This window comes from Argentina silus (genome assembly GCF_951799395.1).
Source record: "Argentina silus genome assembly, chromosome: X".
Classification (NCBI taxonomy): Eukaryota; Metazoa; Chordata; class Actinopteri; order Argentiniformes; family Argentinidae; genus Argentina; species Argentina silus.
In genome coordinates, this window is record NC_139653.1 from 40,000,458 (window position 1) to 40,028,063 (window position 27,606).

Here is a 27,606-nt window from a genome sequence, read left to right on the forward strand (position 1 = left end):
TATCTGGAGCTCTCACTGATTTATATACCTTGTATATAGATCATTGGTCTCTATCTGAGTAATAACGCTGTAATTCCTATGTTAACATGAACATGTTACATGGTGAATGAGTGATTATGTGTAATAACATCTTTGTTGTTACCATGCATTCCAATGCAATTATCAAATAAAGTTGTATTTTGGTGTAACATGTAATGACAGTGTCAGTACACAGATATAGGAGAAACTGTATGAAGTGTTACCAAACAGTAACCAATATATGTGGTGATACTTTATGGAAACATACCTACACACACACAGACATGCATGTACATACGTGCACGGATGCCAACTGATTCCTCATCTACATACTCAATGCATAACAAATGAGGATCACTATCAACACAAACGTACGCCATTTTCACACATAGACTTGTGAACCAAGAGGTGAAAAAAGTAAAATAACTATTTTTGTATGCACACTGCCCTTCTGTTTGAATGAGGACTCAGTCTACTTGATTGAGCATGTGGCATGGTATGTACGGCAAGGCCAGAGAGCCAAGAGAGTCCGGACAGAGCGGTTCCAATGATAAGTGGACTGGGAGTGCTTTGCACCCAAGAAAGCTGCTTTACACCCAAGAAAGCGAACCCTCCAGAGATGTTCTCAGTTTGGTTCACTTAATTTAGAGCATTCACATATGCATGAAAATGTGGGCGAACCACTCTGAATTCACAAAACTGTGAATATACACTTAGAGTAGAACACACACCTACACTAAAAATTGTTGGACGAACCCTTGGTACCGCTATAGTTTTCTTTGTTTCAGATAGTGAGTATGTAGTGACATCTACAGGAGGGACTGTAAGTTCCGACCACCATTAATTATAATAAAGTGTGTGTGTGTGTGTGTGTGTGTGTGTGTGTGTGTGTGTGTGTGTGTGTGTGTGTGTGCGTGCGTGTGCGTGTGCGTGTGTGTGCGCTTGTGCACATTGATTCTGACAGGGTCATTGAGGGGCGGTTTACCGGACACAGGTATTCAAATCATGAATTAAATCACACTGTCATGGAGGATGGTTTTTAGTAATTAGGCTTCATGGAGGAACGAGAAACCGGTCCTGAGACCATTGGTAAATGGAGAGTGTATCTAGCCTACTGTTCCTCTTTCTTATTGGATTGCTACACGAAGGATTATGTTGTGTGTAGCCTACAGGATTACGAATAGGGACAGTGAACATTGTATATCGTAAACGTTGCCCTCGGCGATGAGTTTTTACGTTTCAAACCCGTGCTTTCACGTCACAATATTCTACTTAGCGAGCTCTCTCGGAACGCGCGGCAGCGGTTTCACACCTGCGTCAGTCTGTGGTGGTATATTCAAAGAAGCAACATTTTAGCACAACAATCCAAGAACAATGGCTGACGTCCTGCAATTGATTAAAATCGGAATTTCAATGAAAATGCAACCCAATAACGGGGCTGTGTTCTTCAAATCAGACGGAGCGAGATTTGGCCAAACCCGGACCATCAAACTGCTAACGGGGTCAAAGTACAACATTGAAGTTGTTATAAAGCCCGGGGCTGCAGAGGCCACGTAAGTATGATGAGATTTTCAGTCGTCGAAATGCTGTGATTTATTCATTATTTCATGCCACTCCAAAATCATCATTGGTTTAGACTGACAGCATTATTAGATTCACACGTAAAGCCTATACTGTCCGTCACTGCTTATAATTTCACACCATAACGTTCAGGTCTATTTGCAAATACAGTAGTGTGAGGATCGAGGAATAGCGTTAATATCGTCGACAAAATCAGGCCTCTTATCTCCCAATCTTGCCCTATATAGTCTGATCAATAAAAACGCTCTTATATATGTTATGTTGAGTTTGATGGCGGAGTTGGACATTCCAAGCGTTTCGTGAGAGCCATCGGATTGCCGGAGGGTGCAACTAGAAACAGAAGGCGCGTCCAGATTGTGTGGCTCAAATCCACCAGCGATTAGCACTCCATTTGTAACAGCGACTGGGACGATTGCAGCTCCTTTTGCGGTCTCATTTAGGTTATGATACAATTTGTAATTACCAGAGTAGGGGCAATTCCACGGTATGAGAATGACCCCGTGTCGTTTTTCACTTTCAAACAAATGCCAAACAAAAACCCTTGATAACAACGTTTAACAAACTATACAACTCTATGCATAAGGTGTACGTATAACAATTCCAATAGAAAATGTTTTTAAAAACACACATTTACTTTAAGAACTGTGTAGCTAAAAAATTGGTAACAGTATGACCTTAAAATCTCCCTGGGTTTTTATGTAACCACGTTTCCCCAAACCTCTTTTTCTTCATTATGCCAAAAGAAAATAGCCTACACTTTTGGCAGCAATAAACTGATTTGGAAAATGTTTAATACAAGTAGGCCTTTGTGTAGACACACACAGAGACACCTAATCTGCTCCTAGTTTGCCTCAGATATAGCCTCTGCAAAATTAAAACATTCTTTAGAAGAAGAAGAAGACTCTTTATTTGGCCATGCAGTCAATTCTCATCAATTGTAGGAATTTGACACATGCACACTCCTCCCGAGACAACACACACACACACCACACCCCCAAGGGAGAACAGAGCTCTGGGCTCTGGGCACAGGGCAGCCATATTCGGCGCCGCTGGAGCAGTTAGGGGTTAAGTGCCTTGCTCAAGGGCACAACAGCAGTGGTAGGAGCCTTAGATATGACGCCAGTAACCTTCCAGTTACCAGCTCACATCCGGCTCCCTCCTAGGGTGGGGATCAAACCAGCAAGCCCCCCTTTATTGTCTGCAACCGGTGTGGGAAGGATCCTAAGAATCCGACACACCATATGTGTCAGTGTGCTCTTTCATGATGAAGATAAATCCTTTGATGTCCTTTTTGTAGAAGTGTGCAACATGTATGTCATCATTCTTAATGGAAGTTACTTGCACTTCCATCTTTGTGTGATTTGCTCCCTTTGCTTTCCCCACTGTACTCAACAACAAAGAAGTCTCCATGTTTTGGAGATGAGGGTGTAGATGTGGTGCTTGGTGAGGATGTTGATGCAGTGGTTTGTAACTACTACTGTGTGATTTCCAACTGTTGTTCGGCTGTCCCGGTGTAAGAACTCTTTTGGTACCCTTTTAAGTTCCATATAGAACCCTCTGCGAAAAGGGTCCTACACGGAACCCCACAGCATTCTACATGGAACACAAAAGGGTTCCTCAAATGGCTCTCCTACAGGGACAGCCAAAGAACCACTTTAGGTTCTGTAGAACCTGTACAATAAGTGAATTCGTGAATTAGCCAATTCAATTTCAGTAATTCCATTACCGATTTGGTAACAGAATGACCAGTTTTTTCACTTATTGATTCATAAACTAAATCAATATCAGTAAAAACTCAAGGGGCACTCTCAATATTTCTAGATAGGCCTACACCAACCCACTTTATGATGTCCACTTTACAATACCTGGAAATCTTATGGTCTATCAATAGCTAATAATCAAGGCCTTGATTAGTTGTTTTCAACTGTGTATATAGCAAGCTGGAACACAAGCCTGCACATCCTGTGTGTCTCCAGGACCAGGATTAAGGAACAATTAGTAGAGGTGGATTCGGGAAAAACATTGATGAATTAACCTTGCCTGGGTTCAATAATGGTCATGTCATCATATGGTCGGTCATATCGATCTGGATTTGAACTGAGGTCTCTGCGGAGAGATCAAATGCAGGTGAAGTGTAGCGAGGATGGTTCGTTGTAGTACACTTCAGTAATAATGTAACCTTGCCTTAGACCTGAAGAGTTGTGTTTGGTCCCTGGGCCAATGCCAAGGCTTTATCTGAATGGGTTGAAACAGTCTTATGGACGCAGTTCAATACAGATCAGTCACAGTTCAATACCCACAGTCACAGTTCAATACCCACAGTCACAGTTCAATACAGATCAGTCACAGAGAATTTGTAAATAATAGAGGCATATCTAAGATAAGAGAGCTATAGTTTTGCAAACGCTGAAAATAACACAAATGACTTAAAACTCTTTTGTTGTGGTCCTGTCCTCAGTGCCATGAGTATAGGTGGAGTGACCTTCCCCATGGAGCAGACATCTAAAGACCCCCAGTCAGTGGTCTACACAGGGGTGTATGACACGGAGGGAGTGGCACACACCAAGAGTGGTGAGAGACAGCCTGTCCAAATAAGCATACAGGTAATAAACCAGTATATGGGTGAAAACCAGGTAATAAACCAGTATATGGGTGAAAACCAGGTAATAAACCAGTATATGGGTGAAAACCAGGTAAGAAACCAGTATATGGGTGAAAACCAGGTAATAAACCAGTATATGGGTGAAAACCAGGTAATAAACCAGTATATGGGTGACAACCAGGTAATAAACCAGTATATGGGTGAAAACCAGGTAAGAAACCAGTATATGGGTGAAAACCAGGTAAGAAACCAGTATATGGGTGACAAACACAAGTTACTCAAAGATAAAATGTGCAGCTAGAATTGTGTGAAAGGCACGGAGCACTAGGAAATCAGAATGTATCGCCCTCTTGACACTTATGTGTTATAATATTCAAAATAATATTCAATTCGATTTCAATTCAGTCAATTCAGGGAGTGATTTTAAAAAGCTTCTCTTTTTCAGTTTATTGAGAAATAATTGAGAATGAATGCCCTTTTTGAAATCATTCAATTGTAATTTAGTTCCTCAATTGACTGAATTAAATTCAACTGACCTGACCCCTGATTGGAATGAAGGTACTGTATGTGGTTAATCATCACATACACTGATTTTAGAGTGAGCTATCCCTTTAAAGCCCGACAGTGACTGTGTCTGTGTTTATCTCTCAGTTCACAGAGGCTGGCCTGTTTGAGACAATATGGCAGGTGAAGTACTACAACTATAAAAAGAGGGACCACTGCCAGTGGGGCAACAGCTTCAACATCATTGAATATGAGTGCAAGCCCAACGAGACACGCACACTGATGTGGGTCAAGAAGGAGATGTTCATCTGACAAATAAATGGAGCTTCAGAAGTTAACAAATGAGATTACATCATTGAGAAATAACTTTCTATTGATGTGAATCTTCCGAGCCAGCGAACATGTGGACTATTAAAGTCGCATTGTGGAAGATTTTGCCACTGGGTGTCCTCTTGAGCCAAAGGGGGTCCCCTAATAGGCAGAAATGATGTCCAGAAATTGCGTCATTGGTCAGAAAGGGGCACACCTCCCCATGTCCATGAGCATAACCTCTTTTTGCCAAAGTTTGTTAGCATAATTGTTGTCTGGTTTAATGAGGCAAGTAATTGATTGGTGTTATATCATAGGTGTATTATAACCACAGAGTCAACAGCAAAGATTTGATAATGTATAAAATTAGCAATTAAACTTCCACAGTGTACCTTTAAAGGCTCTGCATATCATGAAGAGGCCCTACTTTCTGTGGTACTGTTCTTTTGTGTCATCTGTTAAGACTCAGGTGTATTCAGTCACTGTGATGGCAGTATGTTCTTTGTAAGCCCTTTGAATGTGTGTCATATATATTACATATGTTAATATGGTGATGTAATGTTTGATATATATTTATAGTAAAGATTTTGCTTCAGTGTTTTTGTTTGGTGAATCCCATGTCTTGTATTTCTACCTCTACAGAGTACAAGCAAGCAGTAGGCTATAAGGGATACATGTGAGTGTTTATAAAGATTTGACAAAATATTTTGACTAATTATTGTATTGTTTAGACCTATTTATCATATTTGTGAACTGGGCTGGGCATACTTGTTTGTGATTTTTCTTATTTGTCTCTTTTATAATCTTGGTGAACCAATTATGCAAGAAATTGTCTAAAGATTGCTGCATTTTTGTAAAATGAAAACCATTATTTAGTTTGGTTTAAAACTAGCTTTTTACTACCAAATAACTACGATATATTTTGAACAAAATATCATTTATTTTGACATGCAAGGAAATTATTCAGCAGAATACTGTATGACAATCATGTTGCAATGTTGATGAACTATGAACTTTGATAACACTGTGAACTAGTTATGTTTTGTACTGTATTGCTAATCAACAATATTGTATTGTTAACCTTTAGTTGAGGTATTTGAATAGTAAATATCTTTGGGATGACTATGGTTTGCTTTTTTATTTAAAAATGAATGCAAAGAAACAGCATCAGTAGGTTTTAGATTACTAGCTGAGGAAGAAAGAAGTGGTAGGGTAGTGGAAGGATTTGGATCTCAAGTCAAATACATATGGGGTTTTTTCAAAGTACTGTAACATATGCTACGCAGCTGGGAGGTGACATGGACTGAGTTTTTGTTTTTGTTTAATCTATATGAATAATCTTATCAATTATTTAAGCGTGTGCACGATTTAATTAAATAAAAAGGTCTGCGTTCCTTAGTCTATTCACTGCAATTTTCGTTGTTTAACGTTATTGTAGGCCTATATATACTGTATCACCAAAACAACAGTAGGCTATAGGAAGAAATAGTTAAAATAAGCCAGTGCTCGACACAATCCACCATACTCTTCCTTTTGGATGTGATGATGGATAGTAATATTCCATTAATTGGGAAAAAGAAAACAATATAGGAGCATGTTAACATTCATAGTTTCTAGTGTTAGCTTGCAGACTCGCGCTAGGGAAATGAGGTAGCATGAATACATTGTGATAATCAAAATGTTGAGACACGCGATCAGCTCCATCTGTTGGCTGTGTGAGATGAGACCAGTTGAACAGAAGAGCTGACAGCTTTAGTGGTCAATGCTTGAGAGCATAGTTTAGATCTACGGCAGGTTTCTCCAACTCTAGCCCAGCTCTGTTACTTGATCTGCATTTATTTGTTCAAGACCAGCACTAACACACCTGTTTTAAACATCAGCTATGATAATCGAGGACGATTGATTGAATCAGGTGTGTCACTTGTTAGGTTTGTATAAATATCTGAACAACCAGTGAAGTGCTCTCAAATCTCTTATCCAGTATAGCGCAAGTGAACAGCATGTCCCTTTACCTACTAAGTTGCCGATTTTTCTTGATAACAATCATGTATTTTTTTCCCATGCATACGAGGCCTATTCTTGGTCTGGTCTGTACAGGTTATGAGCAATTCATGCATTTAGGAGTTGGGACGGAGGCGGATCCCAGGTAGGATAACCCATAGCGCACTGTACATAATTCACCACTGAGGGGTGCACATACGCAAACAGACATTGAACAGGGGGAAATGGCCAGAGTCCCCGGATGTACCGTAATGCACCTCCCCCCATTGCCTCTTCTTTTTTCTCTCCACTCTGATGCTCCCCTCCCCTCCCCTCCACCAACTCCCTCGTTAAAGGGGCCTCCTCCGCTTTACTGACCCCTCCCTACGGGTCTCCCTATGCCACTGCAGTGAACTGTCGGTGAAAAGAGAGAGAAGAGCTGGTCAAAACCATCGCAAGACCCCGATGATCACGAGCGCAGTGTTTTTCTAGTAGCTCTCGGCTTATAGACACCCTTTTATACTGCTCTGTTGTTGTTTACCGTCTCTGGGAGAGCGTATTTAATCATCCAGCCGGCAAGATGGTAAGCGACTCTTTTCACTCGCCAGCTAGCAGATAAACACACAGTGGATACGTCAAATGTCTCTTCAAATATGTGGGAATGATAGGGTTTACAGTTTGTTGTGGAGTTTAGACATTATATCTGAGTTTAGGAGACGAGACCACACCGCCCCAGCGAGGAGGAAATTATTTCGTTGCCAATTTTAAATATAATGCGAGGCCAATAGGGAGTAGTCTATGGCCCAAATAGCTGTCCTATACCAGTTGGTAACCTTGCACTAGTATGCACTCTTACTTAACCCGAGTTTACCTGCTCTTGGATATCACAACAATAACCTACAGGTTAGGCTTAGTTTCAAACGGTGCGACGTTAGGATATCAGTAGGTCGGGAGCTGTCACTATTGTAACATGCAATTTCCTAATGTTTGTGAAGACAGAGCAACAGACATATGTATCAGGTTAATAAATTGCATTACCTGTATTCTAGATGGCAACTACAAGAAGTAGCCTAGCCAAAGCATGTAACAAAATGACAGAAGCCCTGAAGACAGGAATAATGTACGTCTTGTTGCAACATTGTTTCAGTCGTTCAGGGTTCCGAAGTCATCAAGATACAATGTGCCTAGCTGCTGACAATCTGCACATCACCCATCAAGAATGAATAGAAATATTTGGTCAGGAACTTGAGGATCAGGTGCAGGCTTCTGCTGTGGTGGAATTCCCTTGACTTATTGATCCATATGCATCAGTCTGTAGGCGAATAGCACACCACTAAGGCCTGTCAAAATGTATATTATGGCCCAATTATTGGTGTTGGGTGGGGACAGGGGCACAGTTGCTTGAGCATTTAGCAGAATGATCTGATACAGAGACCTTATGCTGCCTAGCAATCAAGCACTACCCACATACAGTTTTAATGTAAAAGAGATAAAAGCCATGTTGAATCACCAGGAGAAGTCATAATACACCCTGGAAACGCTCCACCACCAACCCACTCAATCTGGATGTATGGTCATATCTATCCATTGCGTTGTAGCCACCATCTACAGTAGATTTTGCCTATCTGGTTGGCAGAAGTAGATATCTTGGAATTACCAAGATTCAGGATTTGAAAAGTGTAGCCAAAGAGCAGCACATGTCTGTCTTAAGGATGATATATTATATATTCATTAAAAACACCAGTGCTGATAGATAAAGGATATCCTTAGAAGTATGTGGTTACTGGTAAAGGTATTGAAACCTCTCCATTGTAAGTAAGCAGGGAGGATTAGTGAGGGAGTGTTTCGCCTGCTGAGATTTTGCTTTACATCATTTTCATATTTGCACCTGATCTGTAAAAGTGTTGCCCTTACCCTTTTGGCAATGTTGTCAAGGATGGGAGTTGTCTAAAACGGCTGTACTGTACTGAGACAAGGCCAGTTAGGCCAGTTAGGTGAGTGGGGCTAATGTGTAGGCTAATGCCTCAAAGACATGCAGCTAATGGCAATGATATTAAAAAAACAAATCATTCAGAGCATACTCGAGTCATTAAGCCCTCAAAACATTACCATATGGCTTTTCCTTGATAGACTAGATGTCTCAGGTTGAACTATCACACACACCTAGCCCTAAATTGATCTTCCCACTCCACCATTGTTGTTGTGTTTCAGCTGCTTACTACCTTATGCTACCTTATGTTATTTTTTGTATTATTATTATTACTTTGTTGCACTGTTGAGGAGCTAGCTTGCCCAGAGCATTTCATTGCACCGTCTATGGCTGTATTCTGTCTATATGACAAATAAACTTTGATTTGATATGATTTTAATACAACATAGCCTACTCTGTATTCATCATCATAGATTTGTGGTACGGTTTGTGTGTGTGTGTGTGTGAGAGATGAATTTGGAAAAATAATGATCTTGAACATTCTACACGTCCAGTGTTTGTAGTGGCATCAAGCTTTTGTTACAGAACGTGTCTGTGCACGGCAACAGTGACGGCTAACATCTTTTTATGGAAGAGGGGAGTCTTGTGATCTTGGAAGGAACAGTCAGCAGCATAGAGGAGAGAGAGGCACTAAGATGACATCACACACACACACAAACACACACACACACACACACACACACACACACACACACACACACGGCCACTTATGAATACAGCTGGATTCTACAAACAGACAATTGGGTGACTTACTGAACCTGCAACAGGTGACATGACTCCCCTTGAGTGTTGCATTAATGTTCAGCTTCTGTGAGTCTGTTGGATTAGAGCCACTAGTCACACATTTATCAAATGATGCCACCCCATATATATGTATATATACACTCAGAATATATCTGATTAAACCTCACTTACTTGTGTGCTTGACACATCAAGTTTGTAGGATAGTGATTCAAACACAGTCAAGGATATCCTGGGTAGTGTTTCTCTTTGAAGTCGCAACCCCAACCACAAAGTGTTTACAAATGATCTATACTCATTTTGACACATTTGTTTCCTCCCAATTTAGTGTGTCTACTAATCAGTGCTGAGTTTTCATAGGGTTTTTTTTTGGTCACAGGATGACATTTTTCCAGCAACATTTTAAAACCATCTTGAAAGACTACTTCAGAATTCCTGATTTTATTAAGCCTATAAAACACTGTTTATCTGTCTCGCCTCATTCATGCCTGTAGGGTAATGAATGAAGTCTGTATTCAACCTTTCATGTATTTTATGGTGGATGTCAGGGAAAGGTTGTTTTAACAGCAATTATAGAGAGCTGGCCCGTAGATGTCATTATGGACATGCGTCATCATATCATAACAATATTGGTTCCAAAAAAACAAAACAATATAGGTTCAGTTCCATATTGATTCCAGTCAAAACAGGAACATATTTAATGTTTTAGTAATGACATGAAAATAAAGAGCAAACAAGTCCAGGGAAGACTATGTGGATTATGTACCCTGCTATCAGTAATCACAGTCAACACAGAGAATACTTTTGGTTGCATCACAGAACATTTTAATGCCTGGGGTTTTATCTTTTTATCTGTCTGTCTAGTTACTCCAGACATCATTTGTCTATCATTAATTCACCCGGCCCGTTAGGTGAAAACACACCCTCTTTTTTTACTGCACCAACATAGCTAGACTTGTGACTTGGATATTTGAAGGTGTGGTTGGTATAGAAATATCAGGAAAGCCATCCAGCCGTATTCCTCCCATGTGTTCCCTTTTTATGTTTTAAATAGACCGGTTTTCATTTTTGCTGTAGAGAGAGGCTGAAACAACACTGTTGCCAGATTGTGAATCATGTAAAAAGCGTGTTGTGTGCTGGAGAGAAGCACTAATTGATTCTCAATGAAGCATACATTGTTGATGAGCAAACACACAGTCTCTCTGTCTCTCTGTCTCTCTCTCTCTCTCTACCAGCCTATATTCTGCACTCTGAAATAATTCATTCATCAGAAGAGCCATAATCAAGAATTGAGCTTAATGTATCCAGTTTATATACAGGAAAGAAAACAAGTGTTATTTCTGACACAACCAGCCACAATGCTGACCTGACTGAGGCCTTACTTAGTAACTTTGTAATCCTAAACACTAAATCCCCTTTGCTCTAAGTCCTTACCTCTCAAGAACTGAAGCTGAAAAACAGAGCTCCCTAACACACAGGTGGTACAAAGTGACATGCTTTTGCCGTTTTTCTTTGAATAGGACTGTCACTACGTAAGATGGAAAGTGAGATGTATGTAACATAAAAAAAAAGAGCTGAGTCAGCAATGGGCAACGTGCTGAGATCAGGGAAAGGCAAATGCTAATATGCTCCAAGGCTAATCCCATGCAACCTCTTGCTCTTCGCTGCTCTTAAAATACCTTAGCACGTCTGGAGGTAAAATACCTTAGCACGTCTGGAGGTAAAATACCTTAGCACGTCTGGAGGTAAAATACCTTAGCACGTCTGGAGGTTAGGCTGCCTCCCAGAGGTAACAGCCCCTACACACATGCTCTGCAAGCGGACCAATGTTATGTGCCTAACAGACATTCTTGAGCGTGCGATTCCACCCGGTTGTGTAAAGAGACTAGGAGTGACAAGGATTTCTGAAATGTATACGGATTAACAGACATCCGTCGCATTTGGTTCAGTAACTGCTTGTATTTGCGGGAGCTATCCTTGTCACCTTGACCCCCCTCTTTAAATGAGGTATGGGCTCTCATGCATCCTATTATCCTTCCTTGAAGTCCCTTTTAAATCTTCAAATCTCACAAGGATAGATTTGTTCAAGCATTAGGTTGGCAGCCTTGCTGTCACACTTTACATTAAGTTGCCGTTATACCTCTGTGATTACACCAGTAACAATGTTGTATTACCTTCTGTTACATAGTACATTGGTCATTTATTTATAATTGGATAGTAATGGAGTTGAGCAGTTTGTCATTACACAATTTGTGTAAGGACTGAATTATAATGTTACTACGCAGGTATAGGGCTCTGAAGCACATTGTCAGAATGTAGTTGAACTTGCATCTGGTTTTAAGATGAAAATCCCCACACATTTTTCCCATCAGGATTTGTTAAAAATAGCTAACATTAGCCAGTTCATTTTCAAGTTTTGACTAGCTAGTTAGACTAACTAATAACACTGTCAGTATCACTATTAACGGCACATGAATTATTTCATTTGACTATTTTTCATTATTGTTTTGATCACATTTGTATTGATTATTCTAACAATATAACAAGACAAAACACAAGCAGATATACCAACAGAACAACCTACCATACATCCCCACCCCCATGGCAATGAAAGCGGTGCAATTAAGAAATAAAGATATAACTCTCTATACGCATTCTTTGACCTATGCGGTCCAGGTGTCTTTACTGTAGCTGTCAGTATTTATGTTCACTAGTTCAATCTCCACCAGATCCATCTTGTTTATTCCTTGATCTTTATCCCTATTGACCTTTATCCCGGTCGGACGCTTGCAGACCATGGGCATCTCTTTCAGTCAGAGAGAACCCCCCCCCCAGACCAGGGAACTCCCCACCGGCTCCCATGTGACACCCAGGCTATCTCCGTGATTAGATTGAGTACAGTGAACACTGCAGCGTTGGACGGTATGCCAGGGTGGAGAGGTGGCTGCGGATATTGCTGTTGTACTACAGCCAATACCGGATCCCCCTCCAACCCCCCCCATCTCAGTGAGTGGATGATACATTCCTGTGAGCCCATGTATTACAACACAAGGAGCAAGGGAAACTGCACTGGTCAACGGATGTGATCGTATGCATGAAATGAAAGTACTTGACTGATTAGCAAAATAAAATGTTATTGTACTTATTTACCAATACAAATGCTAACTAGCAGGGTCAGTTAAAGCCAATTTAGATACATCAGGAGCTCAGTTCATTAACTAAAATATCCCCAGTGAATATGATTTACATTTATTTTGGGCAATATCAGACCACTTGCTTGTCTTCAACCTTGGAAACTAGTTCTTGTAAGTGTTAGGCCTGTTTCAAAGTGGTGGTTTTCCATGCATTTTGATTCTGAAAACAGCAAATGGGAAATGGGAGTTCTTCAACAGAATGAGGGCTTTTTAAGGATAGGTCAATTCAAGGCCAATGGTAAATCCAATGTGTGGAGAACTGCTCCTTCTGTTCTAGAACACTCATATGAGTGGAATGAAATATATTAGATCAGAGTTCTGACTATCTGGAGAATTCTGGCCCTCAACCAGGAGGAGCCCAAGCCCACATGCCAGTATGTTATTCCTAAACTCCAGTCAACTGCCATCACACCAGTAGCCATCATCCATCATCCATCATCCCTATGCCACTTCTACACAACTGTGAGAGATGAGTAAATGCTTTCATTCTTCTTCCTGAGTCATTCCAGTAGTAGTGAGGAGGGCATTGTGTGATATGAAAATGAGGGGTTGTCAGTTTCACCACAGATTGGCCCTTTTGATGTTTGGGTTTGCCATCGGATGTTAGCTGCTGCGTATTCAAATGCTAGATTCAAGATTCTTTATTTGCCACGTGCATACAAGTATACAGTGAAATGCAAAAGTGACAGTGCCACAGAGTAGTGCAACAATACAATAAGTTTTAAAATAGAATAAAATATGAACAGTATAAACATTATAAGCAATATAAACAGCAGATGGTTATGTGTGTGCATATGTGTTATGATGTCAGTGAGTGTGTGAGTGACTTGAGGGGGGCACTGGTGGGGTCATCGTTGATGATTCTGATGGCGTGGGGGAAGAAACTCTGTCTTAGCCGCTCTGTTCTTGCTGCATGACAGCGAAGGTGTTTGTCTGACCGCATCAGTTGGAACAGTCCGTTTTTCAGGTGGTGAGGGTCCTTCATTATCCTGTAGGCTCTGGTCCTACACCTCCTGGTGTACAGGACATGGAGAGGGGGGGTTGGAGCTCCCATGGTCTTTTCTGCCAGGCGTACCACCCTTTGCAGAGCTTGCCTGTCCTGGGCCGTGCTGTTACCGTACCAGACGGTGATGTTGCCAGCCAGGATGCTCTCCACAGCTCCAGAGTAGAAGGACTGAAGGATCCTCCGGGAGACTTTGAATTTCCTCAGCTGCCTGAGATGGAACAGGCGTTGCCTTGCCTTTCCCACCAGTGAACTGATGTGGGTAGTCCAGGTCAGGTCTTCTGTGATGTGGACTCCCAGGTATTTAAAACTGCTCACCCAGTCCACAGCAGTCCCACCGATGTCAAGCGGCGTGTAGGTCCTTGGATGTTGTACTCTCCTGAAGTCGACAATCAGCTCCTTAGTCTTGGAGACATTCAGGATGCGGCTATTCTCCTGACACCAGAGTGACAGGTCCGCCACCTCGTCCAGATAGGCTTCCTAATTGTTTTCTGAGATCAGCCTCACCACAACTGTGTCGTCCGCAAACTTGATGATGGAGTTGTCGCTGGACTTAGCCACACAGTCGTGGGTGTACAGGGAGTAAAGGAGGGGGCTAAGGATGCAGCCCTGGGGGGACCCTGTGCTCAAGATGAGTGTCTACCCACCCTGACCACCTGTGGCCTGGCCGTCAGGAAGTCCAGGATCCAGGCACACAGGGGAATGTTCAGTCCTAAACCAATCATCTTTTCAGCCAGTCTGGTGGGGACTATGGTATTGAACGCTGAGCTGTAGTCTATAAACAGCATTCTCACATAGCCCCCCTTCTGATTGTCAAGGTGAGAGAGAGTGGTGTGGAGGACCTGGGAGACTGCATCGTCCGTGGATCTGTTTGGTCTATATGCGAACTGCAGTGGGTCCAAGGTCGGAGGGAGGGAGGAGCAGATGTAGAGAAAGCTCTTCAAATACTGTGTAGGAATCAGTAATGATTGCTCTCTTTATGTTTCTGATGGTTTCATCCTATCATATTATGCTACTATTTAGAGCGCTGTTGATGTCTACTAATAGTGAGGGAATATCCCACCATGTGGATTTGAACATTAAAAGGCCTCAACTGCAGATTATGTGCCTCTCTCAACAGTTCCTTGGAGATTGTAGTTGAAAATACACCTACTTCTTCAATATAATGTGAAACCTCATTCTGAGATGGTAACAGTGGGAGAAGCTAGCAATAGAGACACTGCAGCAGTCCAGTAACTGCAATAGTTTCACCTTTTTCTGAAGGTCGAGCACCAAGAGAAGGGAGCCTGGTGGTGAGAGACAGACAGGGCTGTGGTAGAGGGTAAACATGGTTTCCTTTAATGTTGATGAATTACCGATATTTATTTACCCATCCTTTTTTTTCTACTTCATTTTTTCTTCTACTACTACTACTTTTCTACTTTTTTCTACTACTACTACTTCATTCCTGCATTTAGGTATGGTTCATATACAAATATACATAGTTGGCTGATCTCTTTTCTTTGCCGTCTTCCACGCAAAAGATAAGCAAGAGTTGAGGACAAAACTAGGCCTCTGTGTGTTTGCTACTCTGCTTACTTAAGAGGAGTTTAGGGTGTCATGTGACGTAACCAACAATCCCAGGCCATTCCTCAGCCACGAGGCTAGAGATCCCATCCCTAGCGTTTGACCTATGAGATCTACTTTGAGATCTACCTGTTTAAACGCACTGGGTAACTCTTAACACACCCATCACTACCTTCTCATACTACCGTCTCACACCCATCACTACCTTCTTTATAATGCAAGCACATGTACAGCCTACATGCTTTGCCTAAAGCATTATAATGCTTGATATAGAGTAGGGATCTTCATCTTGGTTGGTCCAATTCATATGGGACCCACTTATAGGGTACTGAGTGCATGTTCCAAAACTGTCTGTTAAATGATAATAGCCTTTTTTCAATTGTTAGGAACATGACTCCTTGTGTCCTCTCCTCTGTCCTCCCGTGCTTCGTCCTCAAAAAGCATTGAAGGAGAATATGTGAGGGGAGGAACCTAGATCTTCTCCTCCAGTGCGTTTTCAGTAGGACACTAGTGGAGGACAGAGGAGAGGACGCGAGGATTGGATGTGTCTTCCTAACAACTGAAAAAGGCTAATGTCTTTTAGGTCTAGCTCTAGAATAGTTAACAGACATATGCTTACATGGCGTGGGGCTGCATCTCTGCAGCAAACACATCCCAAAGGTTCCCTATACAATAGGTTGTTCAGTCAACATTGGTGGTGAATGCAAAGGCTGCAAATGTATCTCACTCCTTCTCTCTCTCTCTCTCTCTCTCTCTCTCTCTCTCTTTTTTTAGGGAAATGAAGCAAGTTACCCACTGGAAATGTGCACGCATTGTAAGTATTTCGATTTTTTAAATATTATTTTATTGTCCTTGTTGCTCTGAACATCATTAAGTATGTAGACAATTTACATTTTATTGATACTCACAATCAGTCATATCAGTGATATCCTCAGAATGTAGGATGATCTCAACTGAGTGGTGACGCAGCTATTTGGTAAAGTAACACCAGATATAGCTAGGAGCAATTCTGAATAAAATGTGTCGAAAGGTTGTTTGATTCACTCGCAAAAAAGCCGGTGAAGGGGGTACGGAGGGTTAAATTTGACTCTGGGTGCTAACTTGACAAACAGGCTAGCCACGTCACACGTCACGTCAAAACTATGCTGTATGAAATGTCTTATTACGTCATGGCACGTGGGAAGGAGCTATGAAAATAGAATGTATCGGCCAAAATACACATACTTGACCTAAGTGGCAATTTTTAGACTTGTGCAGCACCATGATGTCATATATCAGCAAAAACACTTAAAAATGACTAATGTGGGCCTTTAAGTTGACCGCTTAGTCAGTTCCCCCTCCTTTCCCCTCACTCCTCTCTTTCCTTTCCACCCCCTCCTCTCTCCCACCACACCTCCCTCTTTCTCTTTCTGGTGTACAGTACTGAGCTCCTAATCCAGCTAGCTATTAGGGGAAGGAGTTCCTTTCCATGCAAAATATTCCCCTCCCTTCTCAGAGCATAAAGGTCAACCCCAGGACCGTAAGGGAGACTCTCTTTATTTTTAGTAGTGATATGCAGTTTTACTCCTATTTTTAGTGGCTCTGCTCTATTTTACCCCTTTATTTTTAGTCTAGATACTCATGATCAGCTTAACAGTTTTATCTCTTGTGGTGATACTCAGCTGAACTCACTTGTCAAACCTTTTAGTCAGTGAAACCTGGTTCTACTCTTGGTTACTTGTTGAGATTCTCAACATCAGTCTGCTCAAGTTTTGAGCATGATAGTATCTACTTTATAGTGAATGAATCAGTTTCTGCAACTACTAATGAGCTGTGAAGCTTCAAGCTTGAAGGGTCCCTCCTCCAAAAAGGGCATCCCAATGACATTTCTGTGTTACTGACAGCACTCGGAAAGGTCCCCCCCAGTGTTTAACCCACTCTAGCATACTTGACGCACCACCCGACGATGAAAGAATGCACTTACCAATGGAGGCCAGTCTTGGGGTGGGGGGTGTGTGTGTGTGTGTGTGGGGGGGGGGGCAGGCAGGCAGGCAGGCAGGCAGGCAGGCAGGCAGGCAGGCAGCTGCTCTACATGTGAACATTACCAAGTCACTCAGCCCTACCTGCCTCTCTCAGACAGGGTTAGGCAAACACAGAGCTCCCCAAGCTTTCTCTAGATCCAGGGTAGGCTCAAACTGCATGAGGACATGCAGGAGATAAACAGGTGCTTGACCCTGACCCGAGGGGGGACTTCACCAGTCGGGGATATTTCCAGCTTTGCAAGCTCCTCCTCCTCCTCTCTCTCTTTCTTTCTCTCTCTCTCTCTCTCTCTCTCTCTCTCTCTCTCTCTCTCTCTCTCTCTCTCTCCCCGTGGCACAGCTGTTCACCTACTCAACAGCCTCGACAGGCAGGCATCGGCCCTTGAGGAATTAACCTTGGTCTGTTACAGTCACACACACTCGCTATCAGCCACATCTACAGCCAGGAATGAGGGTCTACCTGTTGTATTATGCTCCTCCTAATCAACTGAGCCGATGGCTTGGCATCATCACCCTAGTCGTCCATTGGTAAGCCATCTCAGGCCTGTGAAATAGCCCAGTTAATTAAAGCATGATGCTGGCTGCACCAATGTTAGTTTGTATGGGCCATCACTGATTGCCTGTATACAATATATATATATATACACCCCAGACTTTTGCAAGGGGACTATAATCGGACTATATTCTTCCTCGCATTATTTTGATTTCACAGAGAGAGCACAAAAAAAACATTCTTCATATCGATTCAGTATGTGGCTTTTCAGAGTGGAGGCCAAGCACATTGCCTATTTGTGAGTGCGTATATAATGAGATGCGCACACACACACACACACACACACACACACACACACACACACACACACACGCACAGTAGCCCAGAAGTGCCTGAAACCATCTCGGCCTGTCTGCAGCCTCCAAAAATACACTGTGGCCCGTGATTCCTTGTTGCTAGGGATTTCCCTGAGGGCGGGAGCCAGAGCTGCAATAGGGGAGGGGAGGGGAGGTTGGGGGGGGGTTTCTCATCACCACATGGCTATAAATACAAAACCACGCTCCCCAGCCCTCAGCCTGGTTTACGCTGCGAGATGATTAACAGAATGCTGCCAGTGTCGTCCCGCATGGCTGGGCCAGTGCAATCTTGCTAATGCACGGATGCCTAGTAGTACTTCTCCACCCACTGGCCTAGATGAGAGGGAGGGCGATAGAGAGGAAAGTCAAAGGAAACCCCTGAGTTGCACAATGTTTCAGAGCCAACAGGGTCAGAGGTCACTCAGCCGGCTGGCCCTATGCCTGGCCTTGCAGACATGATGGGGAAGACACCTACTCCCACAGGGAGGAATCTTTGAACCTATACTTCTCAATTCATTCCACTGGAATTCTATTCTTCTATGATGTACACTGCAACACACACAGAGATGCAGCATGGTTTCCTACATGTTAATTTACACATACCCTCTTGCTTATGCACAACAAATCCCTTTTCGGTAGCAGCACTCAGAATGCTGCTCTCCAATATCCACCTCCACCCTCAAATCTGTAGGCTGCACTAGAATCCCTCCAGCCTCATTGGCTCAATAAAAAAAAAAACATTATGCTAATGGGGTGGGTGTTAGTCTCGCAGCGTAATTACTAAGCTGTGCAGTGAGCCATCCCTTGTTTACCCACCCTCACACCCTTTTATTATTGTGTGTGTGTGTGTGTGTGTGTGTGTGTGTGTGTGTGTGTGTGTGTGCGTGTGCGCGCATAGGCTAATTATCACCAACTGCAGTTATCTGAATTCACTGTATGACAAGTGTCAAAGCAATACTGTGCCACTACTATATTAACAGCGGTTGAGAGTGAAAAGTGCATTTTGGGATGTTTTTTTTTGTGACATATCAAATATCTAATCTATCTAGTTTTGTTTTATAACTCATGAAATTATAAACAATGGTAATTTTATAAAATGTAAACTACACCATTCTGACTCTCAACTATTGCATTGCATTTTCACTCTGCCCTCTCTGTGGGTGTGTAACTATCTGGGCATGAAGCTAAGACTGATTGATTCTCTTTTGTAATAATGTGTTAAGGATACTGTTGGCCTATGTAGTGCCTAATGGGTATAATCACAATATTTGTATTTATCCTCTTGCATGAGTGTAGGGCTGTTCATTTTCCTGTCCATTTGTCCTACAGATTTTCTTCCTCTCTGAAATATAAAAGCTGCGTGCGTGCATGCGTGCGTGCGTGCGTGCATGCGTGCGTGCGTGCGTGGGCTAGTTTGGGGGGCTAGCAGGTTCCCGTTGCCTAGTAACACTGTTGAGGGTGCATACAGCATTTATGAACAAATGGTTTGCTCTGCGGCAGAGTATATGAGGTTATCATGATCATCTCACAGTCACAAAGGATCTCCCTTAAAACAAGGGCTGTCATTGGTATATTTCAGTGGCAAAGCTCTCCGAGTACAGAGCATTTTTCTGTAATAATGGCTATTATTGGTTGTTATATGTTGAATATAACACTGTATTTAATATTATGTGACATTGGAATGATGTGGCATAACCTAGCCTATGTATCAAACTAGTGTGCTAGTGCGACAGGCGGGGTTCGAACCTTGGTTCATGTGTGCTACAAGGCTTTGATAGCCTGCTGAGATAAATCATTAGCTAGCTTGTCACCTGTCCTTGAACAGGAAGTGTGGCTGATGAGGAAGTGTTTTGTGTATGGTCAGTCCAGCAGCATGCGCAGCGCTTCTAGCTCACGCCTGGTAGTGTTGTTAATGTTATCCAGGCTGAGGGCCTTCTCGTGATTTTATTGGAACACATGGATGCTCATGTGTTAACACATTGCGCAGGCCGCACTCACTAATACACACATTTATATTGCATGCATTTCAGTCACATAATAAACTCATGAAAGACTTTTGGCATAACTCTGCATCATCCATCCAGTACTTAGTACTATCTAAGAAATCAACCCTAAGAACATAATGGAAAGACAGTTTGCGTAATACTAATTTATTCCTCTAGAGTCATGAAAAACATGGAGAAATCTGCTGTGGAGTGCCTGCGGCCACAGCTGTCTCTCTATTCGTCCACCACGCACACAATCATCCCTCCATTTTCTGATTAGTCATCGGACTAATGTATGATGGCACACATAGGCGGTGGATGAGTCTCTTTCTCGCTTTCTCTCTCACTTACTCTCTGGCAAGCCTAATATTCCAGCTCTCTGCAACAGCTCATTCTTCTCTCTTCCTACTCTCTCCGTTAATCCTCTTGTCCTCTCACTATCTTTCTGTGCTGTCCTCTCTTTCTTTATAAGCTTCCCTTAATCACTTTCTCTGTTGCTCTCTCTGCCTAATATGTACCCATATGTTCATTCATTTTACTTTGTCTTTCCCACCTACCTTTTTACTCTTCTGTCTGGCTTCGTTACAGCTTGCAAAGTCTTTTCTCTTTCCCTCTCTCTCCTCTCTCTCTCTCTCTCTCTCTCCACTCTCTGTTAGGTTTGTCTAAATATTAATAGCTATATCTTTCCGGAGTACAGATTAGTGTGTGGAGTGGCAGACGGATCAAGTGATTGTGTGTGAATGAGATTATAAAGTTAGTAAGTGGCTATGATATCCCATGGCATTGTGAGAGAACAAGAACTAGAGGGATCGGTAATGGCAGGAGCTCACAGCGCACAGGGAAAGCTTCTCTTAGGTAGAGCTGTGCGTATGGACACCAAGGGGCACAGCAGCAAATGTAAGTAGTATTGCTGAGGAGTGTGTTCAGTGTTGATCCAGTCAACTCATATTTAGTTTTTTTAGTTTTTCGGTAGGGCTGTATTAGGTCTGTGTAGGTTCCATGCTTGCTAACAATATCATGCAACACACTTTGCATGTGTATATATTATTGTGTATAGTATGTGTGTATGTAAGCATAATTATGTATATGCATGCATTCAAGTATGTATATATTCCTTCATATATGTATGTGAGTAAGTTAGTAGTACCACATGCTTGACCATGGTTTCCTCCCTCTCTTCTCTCCTCTCCAGTTGATGCTGATGAGATTAAGAGGCTAGGAAAGAGGTTTAAGAAACTCGACCTAGATAACTCGGGCTCGCTGAGCGTGGAGGAGTTCATGTCCCTACCAGAGCTGCAGCAGAACCCCCTGGTGCAGAGGGTCATCGATATATTCGACACAGACGGGAATGGAGAGGTGGACTTCAAAGGTAAAGTCCAAACATGCTTAATTCCACTGCAGCATTTGAATATTACCCATCATCCTCAGTGACAGATATCAGTTTTAATTTGTAATTGGTTTATGGGATGGTATTGTTTGAGTGTGCAATCCTAGGATTATGTGCAAGTTAAAATGGGGCTACATTTTCATATCTCACTTTAGGTACTAAGCCTTTTAGTTATTGTTGTTTTAGAAGACACATACTTGTTCTAGTGATACTTTTGTATTTATTTAGCACTTTCCAAGTCCTTCAAACTTACTCTTCCTCATTCTCATGCAGTAGTAAACAAACACTTGAGCTCAGTTTTTGGTTAAGTCAAGGCCAATATGTGACATTTGACATCCATGCTAAACAGCCCCATTGTCCTCCTGCATGAGTTTCACCAAATATTAATCCCATTGCATGATTAACAAAAGGATCTTGATAACCTGGGGAAAGAGGTTAGGACTTTGGCCTGAGGGATCTCTCTATTCCTCTCCATAAGAGGAATATAATCTGCATTGCAGTTCCTGCAGAGGCCATAGTAACACTCGTGAGAGTCAGAGCTAGGGCACATTCATCTCAGTTTTAGCTCTGTGTACATTGTGAGATTTTGTCTTGAGTTGAATGCAAATATTGTTAATTCTGTTTAAAGTGAATTGCTAGACTTGCTGTGAGCTATTGGCCATGAGTTGTATCTTTCTGATTTACCTGAGAGAATAAATGGGTCTAAATGACATACTGTAGAGCATGTGTCAAACTCAAGGCCCGCGGGCCGAATCCGGCCCGCCACGTCATTTTATGTGGCCCGCGAGAGCTTAAAAAGTACATAATTGTCTTAAAATAAAAGTCTACGCTGCTTTACAGCATACAGTGACCATAAAATACATCTCCCACAATGCATGTCAAATTTGTGACCCGCGAAATGACGGGATCCTGCCGCTAGATCGCATATCGGCGTTTGACTAAACCGGTGATGGATATGAAAAAGATCTACAAATAATCCCAAAATGTCCAAGAAGAGAAAAGTCGATGCAGAGGGAAGGCAATTTAATGAAAGGTGGGAAGGCGAATACATGTTTTTTCTATTTGTTTTTGTTAAATGTCCCACATGTTTTAGCAGCTCACAATTATTTGTTCTACCATAGTTTTGCCCTTCTCAACTGTGACAAAAAAAGTTTAAAAAAAAGTTGATTTGTAATAACTTGTTTAATCATATTTGTCTTTGTTATTCACTTGAAAAGTTTGATCTTTGATTGATGGAGTAATGTGGGTTTCTTAACCTGATAAATTAAAGGGATTTATGTTATAATAACAGTGCAATGTGCTTACATATATTTTTACATTTATGTAAATGCATGTACAATATTTGTACACTTGAATAAATAATAATCAAATGCAGACAGTTATTTGTTACAATATGTTAAGGAGAAGTAACATGTATACAGTCTTACAGTTACAACCGGCCCTTTGAGGGCAACCATGATGCTGATGTGACCCGGGGTGAAAATGAGTTTGACACCCCTGCTGTAGAGGAACATTTGAGGAATGTGTCTCTAAAGCATCTCTTCTCTCTCAGAGTTCATCGAAGGAGTCTCACAGTTCAGTGTCAAAGGGGACAAGGAGCAGAAGCTACGGTGTAAGTTATTTAGCCCACTGCAGTTACTGTGTGTTACTGGGTGACATGAATTCAAGGTAAACTAAAAACAACAACTAATATCAGTACCACTATAAATAAGATGATCTAGGTCACTTATCGAGTTGAATTACCTGGGCCATATAGTCAGTGAATAACAGTCTAAAGGCAGTTGTTGATAAAAAAGCATCTGCTTAAGGACCATTTTAATCAAAATTGTAGAGACATGAAAACATGGCCTCTCTCTGGCATATAAAGTGTTCAATGAAATACATCTGTGGGGACTATTGGTCACTTACATGGTGGTGTTACTCAAACCCCTCCATGTCTCTGTTTGTCCCAACCTCCAGTCGCCTTCCGGATCTATGATATGGACAAAGATGGCTACATCTCCAACGGCGAGCTCTTCCAGGTGCTGAAGATGATGGTGGGCAATAACCTGAAGGACACACAGCTGCAGCAGATTGTCGACAAGACTATCATCAATGCAGACAAGGATGGAGATGGCAGGATATCCTTTGAAGAGTTTTGCGCAGTAAGTCCTATCCTCTGGAGACAGTGCCGGAACACGGGTGTCACTCATTTTTGCTGACGGAACTATTTCAGTGAAGGCGAATGTCAGTAGGGCAGAATATTGACCCAGCCGACCACCAAAACCAACCATATCTCTTTACACATCTCTGTTGCTTATATTCTTACATGCTAACGGTTTAGCATTTATTACAGTTTACATGTATAGTTAGGGCCGTAATTGATCCCCAGGCTGCAACACTTGACACTTCTGTAGAATATACAGTGTGGCCTTTTATATAATTTATATCACATGAGTCATACAGTATATCCCAGCAGCCAAATCCTGCCCTACTCATATCCATACATGACTGTCACCACTTATTCTGACAGACAAAGCCCCATATATGGCACAGTGTATCTCAAGAGCCTTGAGCGACGATGCTCTTTTCTTGTGGGAGCATTTTTTCAGGATTGCTCAGAATTATGGTTCCTGTGTGATTGCTTTTGAAAAAAGAAAAGCTTGAGTACGCCAAGGTTGAAGGGATTGTGTGACATAATTTACAGTACTCACTTCAGAAGCTGAGAGAGCATTATGAAACTGATATAAACAGAGGGGGTAGTAATAGGAGGGATGATGATAGCATGATTTTCTGGGTCCACTGATATCCTAGCCAAAGACAAATATTGTTTATTTTCTATTCCCATTCAACTTGTGCTGATGACGCACTCACCAAGACTATGGTTGTTCAGATAATGTAGCTATCCCAGAAGGATCCATTAAAACCAGTATTTGTTCTTACCCTCTTCTTTCCTCCCAGGTTGTGGGCGGCCTTGACATACACAAAAAAATGGTGGTGGATGTGTGAGCGACCCTCCGCTCGCTCCTGCCCTCCACCCACCCCCCCTCAACACTCGCTCTCTTCTCCATTTCTGAAGATCTGCTCAAGACGTCTGGCAAACGCTCTCTGTGTATCTCAATGGAAGCATTCTCTCTGTGAAGCCACTTTTTTCTAAACCACGAGCCTAGTGAAGTCAACTTTGAAGTGTTATTGAACTCTGATCCTCTCAATAACACGGTTGTAGCACTTCAAGAGACTGAAGGACATCAATTCTCATTTTGCAAGAGCATCTCAGTTGGGTGGAGGAGGGGGGTAAAAGGGGGAAAGTTGGCTGTTTATATTCTGTTCATTTTTTTTTCTTTCTTTTTTTAATTGTTATTTTTTGGATTTTTTTTTTTTTTTCTTGTCTTTTTGTTCAAGTATATCCATGACTCTCGTGGGGGAAATGTGCAGTAGGCTGAGGTGTTCCTTAATATACTTGATTTCAGTACAACTCAAATGTAGGGTATGAAGTGCCAACCAGAACATATCCAGAAACCAGTTCATGTTATCTACTATCACTGTCATTTTTGGAGAATTGGTTTGCGATACGTCAAAACTCTGCATGATGACTGAGATTAGATGCATACTTCATTCTCAAATGTCCTGACGTTTTTTTTCTTCTTCTTTACACTTGGGCTGGTTGGATGAGATGGATTAGATACCAATCACATTTAACACACAACAATACATGTTTCGTTTTTTGTAAGAAGAGTGATAGAATGTTTTATTGAAATATGTTTATATTGTTGGAGATTATTCTGTTTCTTCTTGGACTTTGTAGGGGGGAAACCGTAGAGTAGAGTTAGATGCCAAGAAAGTGAGTCTTTGCAAACAAATTTGTGGTTTACGTTAATGACACGAATCGACGTTGAACAATGTGCATCCACGAGACAATCCCAGATTGCAGTATAGCTCATCAATCACTTTGAAAAATGACTATTAAAATCATGAAGCGCATTATTAATGTATTTGTATTTTATTACATTTTGAACAGAGGTCAGATGCAGTGGATCACCCTAAGAGCTCAAGCTGATGATGATATAGTTTGAGAGAGAATATACATAGCATCTTACATTCAGAGACTTATCTGCAGGCAGCATTGTTTTTTAACCAATATGTGTATATTAGGTCATCAATGTTTGCTCATCTTCCTAAACAGTATGAGGGGGAAGCTTTGCCTCAGCTTAAACTTAAGCCCTCCTGAACACACACTCTATACTAGTACGGTGGGGTGCAATACAGGGCTGATTTATCTGTAGTGCAACAGAATTACTCTTAAACTTTTACATGTTAGCATGTTGCGCAAAGGGATATACTGTACATTTAGAGTTTTGAGCGTGTATATTTCAAAAGTTGGCTTCTTCCTCCTCTTTTCTATCATGATCACCTCATCAGGGAGACCACACAAGCATAACACATTTTTGGGCTAAATGCTTCATACAACATTATCATGGAGTTGGTTGGCTTTTTATTGCCCAGCTACTGGTTTGGACAGGTGTTTTTAGTGAGACGTGAAGTTAGGGCACCCTACTGTCTCCTCTCCCAGCTCTGCACGGCTTGGGCCTCCCTGCGCTTGCATGACATGGAGATTTTTTTGTTGTGCATGTAGATTAATTTTTTCAAAATAATCTATTGTTTACACATGGATGGTGATGTTAATAATTATGATATTTAAGAATCTAACTGTATACAATATGGATGTTGCCAAACTTTGGTCAATGTACACATATGAGCAGTAATCCAAATAAATTAAACTGAACTACATGTTAAGTTTTGTATTTTTCTCAGCTCATTGAGATTCTTTTTATTCCAGTAGAGTTGTATATCTGGTCCTGTCTCAACTGCCACACACTGTACTCAGCTAAATGGGGAAATTTGATGGGGTTTTTTCATTTGTTTGTAAGTATTTGATAAATGCAGTTCAGGCTCTCTGTTCTCTATATAGTTCAGACTGCATTGTAGTTCGTAAGTGCTACTTTTCTCTTTCTTTGAGGGACTGGGTTCATCTTAGTTTGTGCGGGGAAACTGAAATGGTTACATTTGAGAAAACACTTTTTTTTCCTTTCTGTGCATGCTGCATCTTATGCTGTGGGACTGTTGAAAACTTGATACTGTATGAACATTTTAAAAAAGCAATCAATAAACTTTGACGGTACATTGAAAACATTGAAGGTACCAGCTTTTGTTTCCCTTATGATATTAATCCTATTCATGATATTGTGTTGCGTGGTCAGTAAATATATATTGTCTATATATTGTCTATATATATATATATATATAAATAAATGTCTTGCCTCATTAAACCACACAATACAGTTTTAAGCTTATTTTGGTTTGTTTGCTGATGTTCATGGGCATTTGGTTCTGCCTGTTTTGACTAAGAAGATCATTTCTGGCCATTATTTTGGATAACCTAGGTGACCACTTGGCTCAAGAGCATCCCCAGAGGCATAATCCTACATAATTTAACATTAAAAACACTGTCAGTGATTTCTGTATGCAAGACCACCTAAACAATGGAGAAAATGCATTTTAACATGCACATAGCAATTGCATTTCATGGCATGTTGTTCACAATTAATGACATTTCATGAAAGCAAAATGGAAATACTTCAGGCTTTACTTTATTTGTTAAGAACTAGTCCACATAAAGCATAAATAATGGGGTACTCTGCCTTCATTGTTTTATAATGAGGTAATAGAGTTGATCTACTCATTTATAGTATTTAGAAGTCAAATGCATTAGCAAGTGGTATGTTTCATTGTTTGTATATTAAAAGACAAACAAATCATTGACAGCGGCTTTGACATCAAATAATTTAATATTTGTGTTGGATAGTTTCAGTCCATGTGGAACACTAATTACAGAGTTCCAC

General features: G+C 41.4%; 2 protein-coding genes across 2 annotated transcripts; both read left to right on the forward strand.

Annotated features, from left to right (window-relative positions):
- Positions 1–1,392: 1,392 nt before the first annotated feature.
- On the forward strand, positions 1,393–5,140 carry cnrip1b (cannabinoid receptor interacting protein 1b; the record flags this gene model as incomplete). The annotated part of the gene is made up of 3 exons (XM_083695004.1): positions 1,393–1,571; positions 4,058–4,202; positions 4,853–5,140. The coding sequence occupies 3 exons, from the start codon at positions 1,393–1,395 to the stop codon at positions 5,015–5,017; spliced, it is 489 nt and encodes a 162-aa protein (XP_083551130.1). The 3' UTR covers positions 5,018–5,140.
- A 2,189-nt stretch (positions 5,141–7,329) lies between these two features.
- LOC310823241 (calcineurin subunit B type 1) lies at positions 7,330–26,894 on the forward strand. Its single transcript, XM_083696032.1, has 6 exons — positions 7,330–7,577; positions 16,263–16,302; positions 21,533–21,709; positions 23,280–23,339; positions 23,687–23,871; positions 24,668–26,894. Exons 1-6 carry the CDS (start codon positions 7,575–7,577, stop codon positions 24,713–24,715), a joined length of 513 nt encoding a protein of 170 aa, XP_083552158.1. The 5' UTR covers positions 7,330–7,574; the 3' UTR covers positions 24,716–26,894.
- The last annotated feature ends 712 nt before the right edge of the window (positions 26,895–27,606 follow it).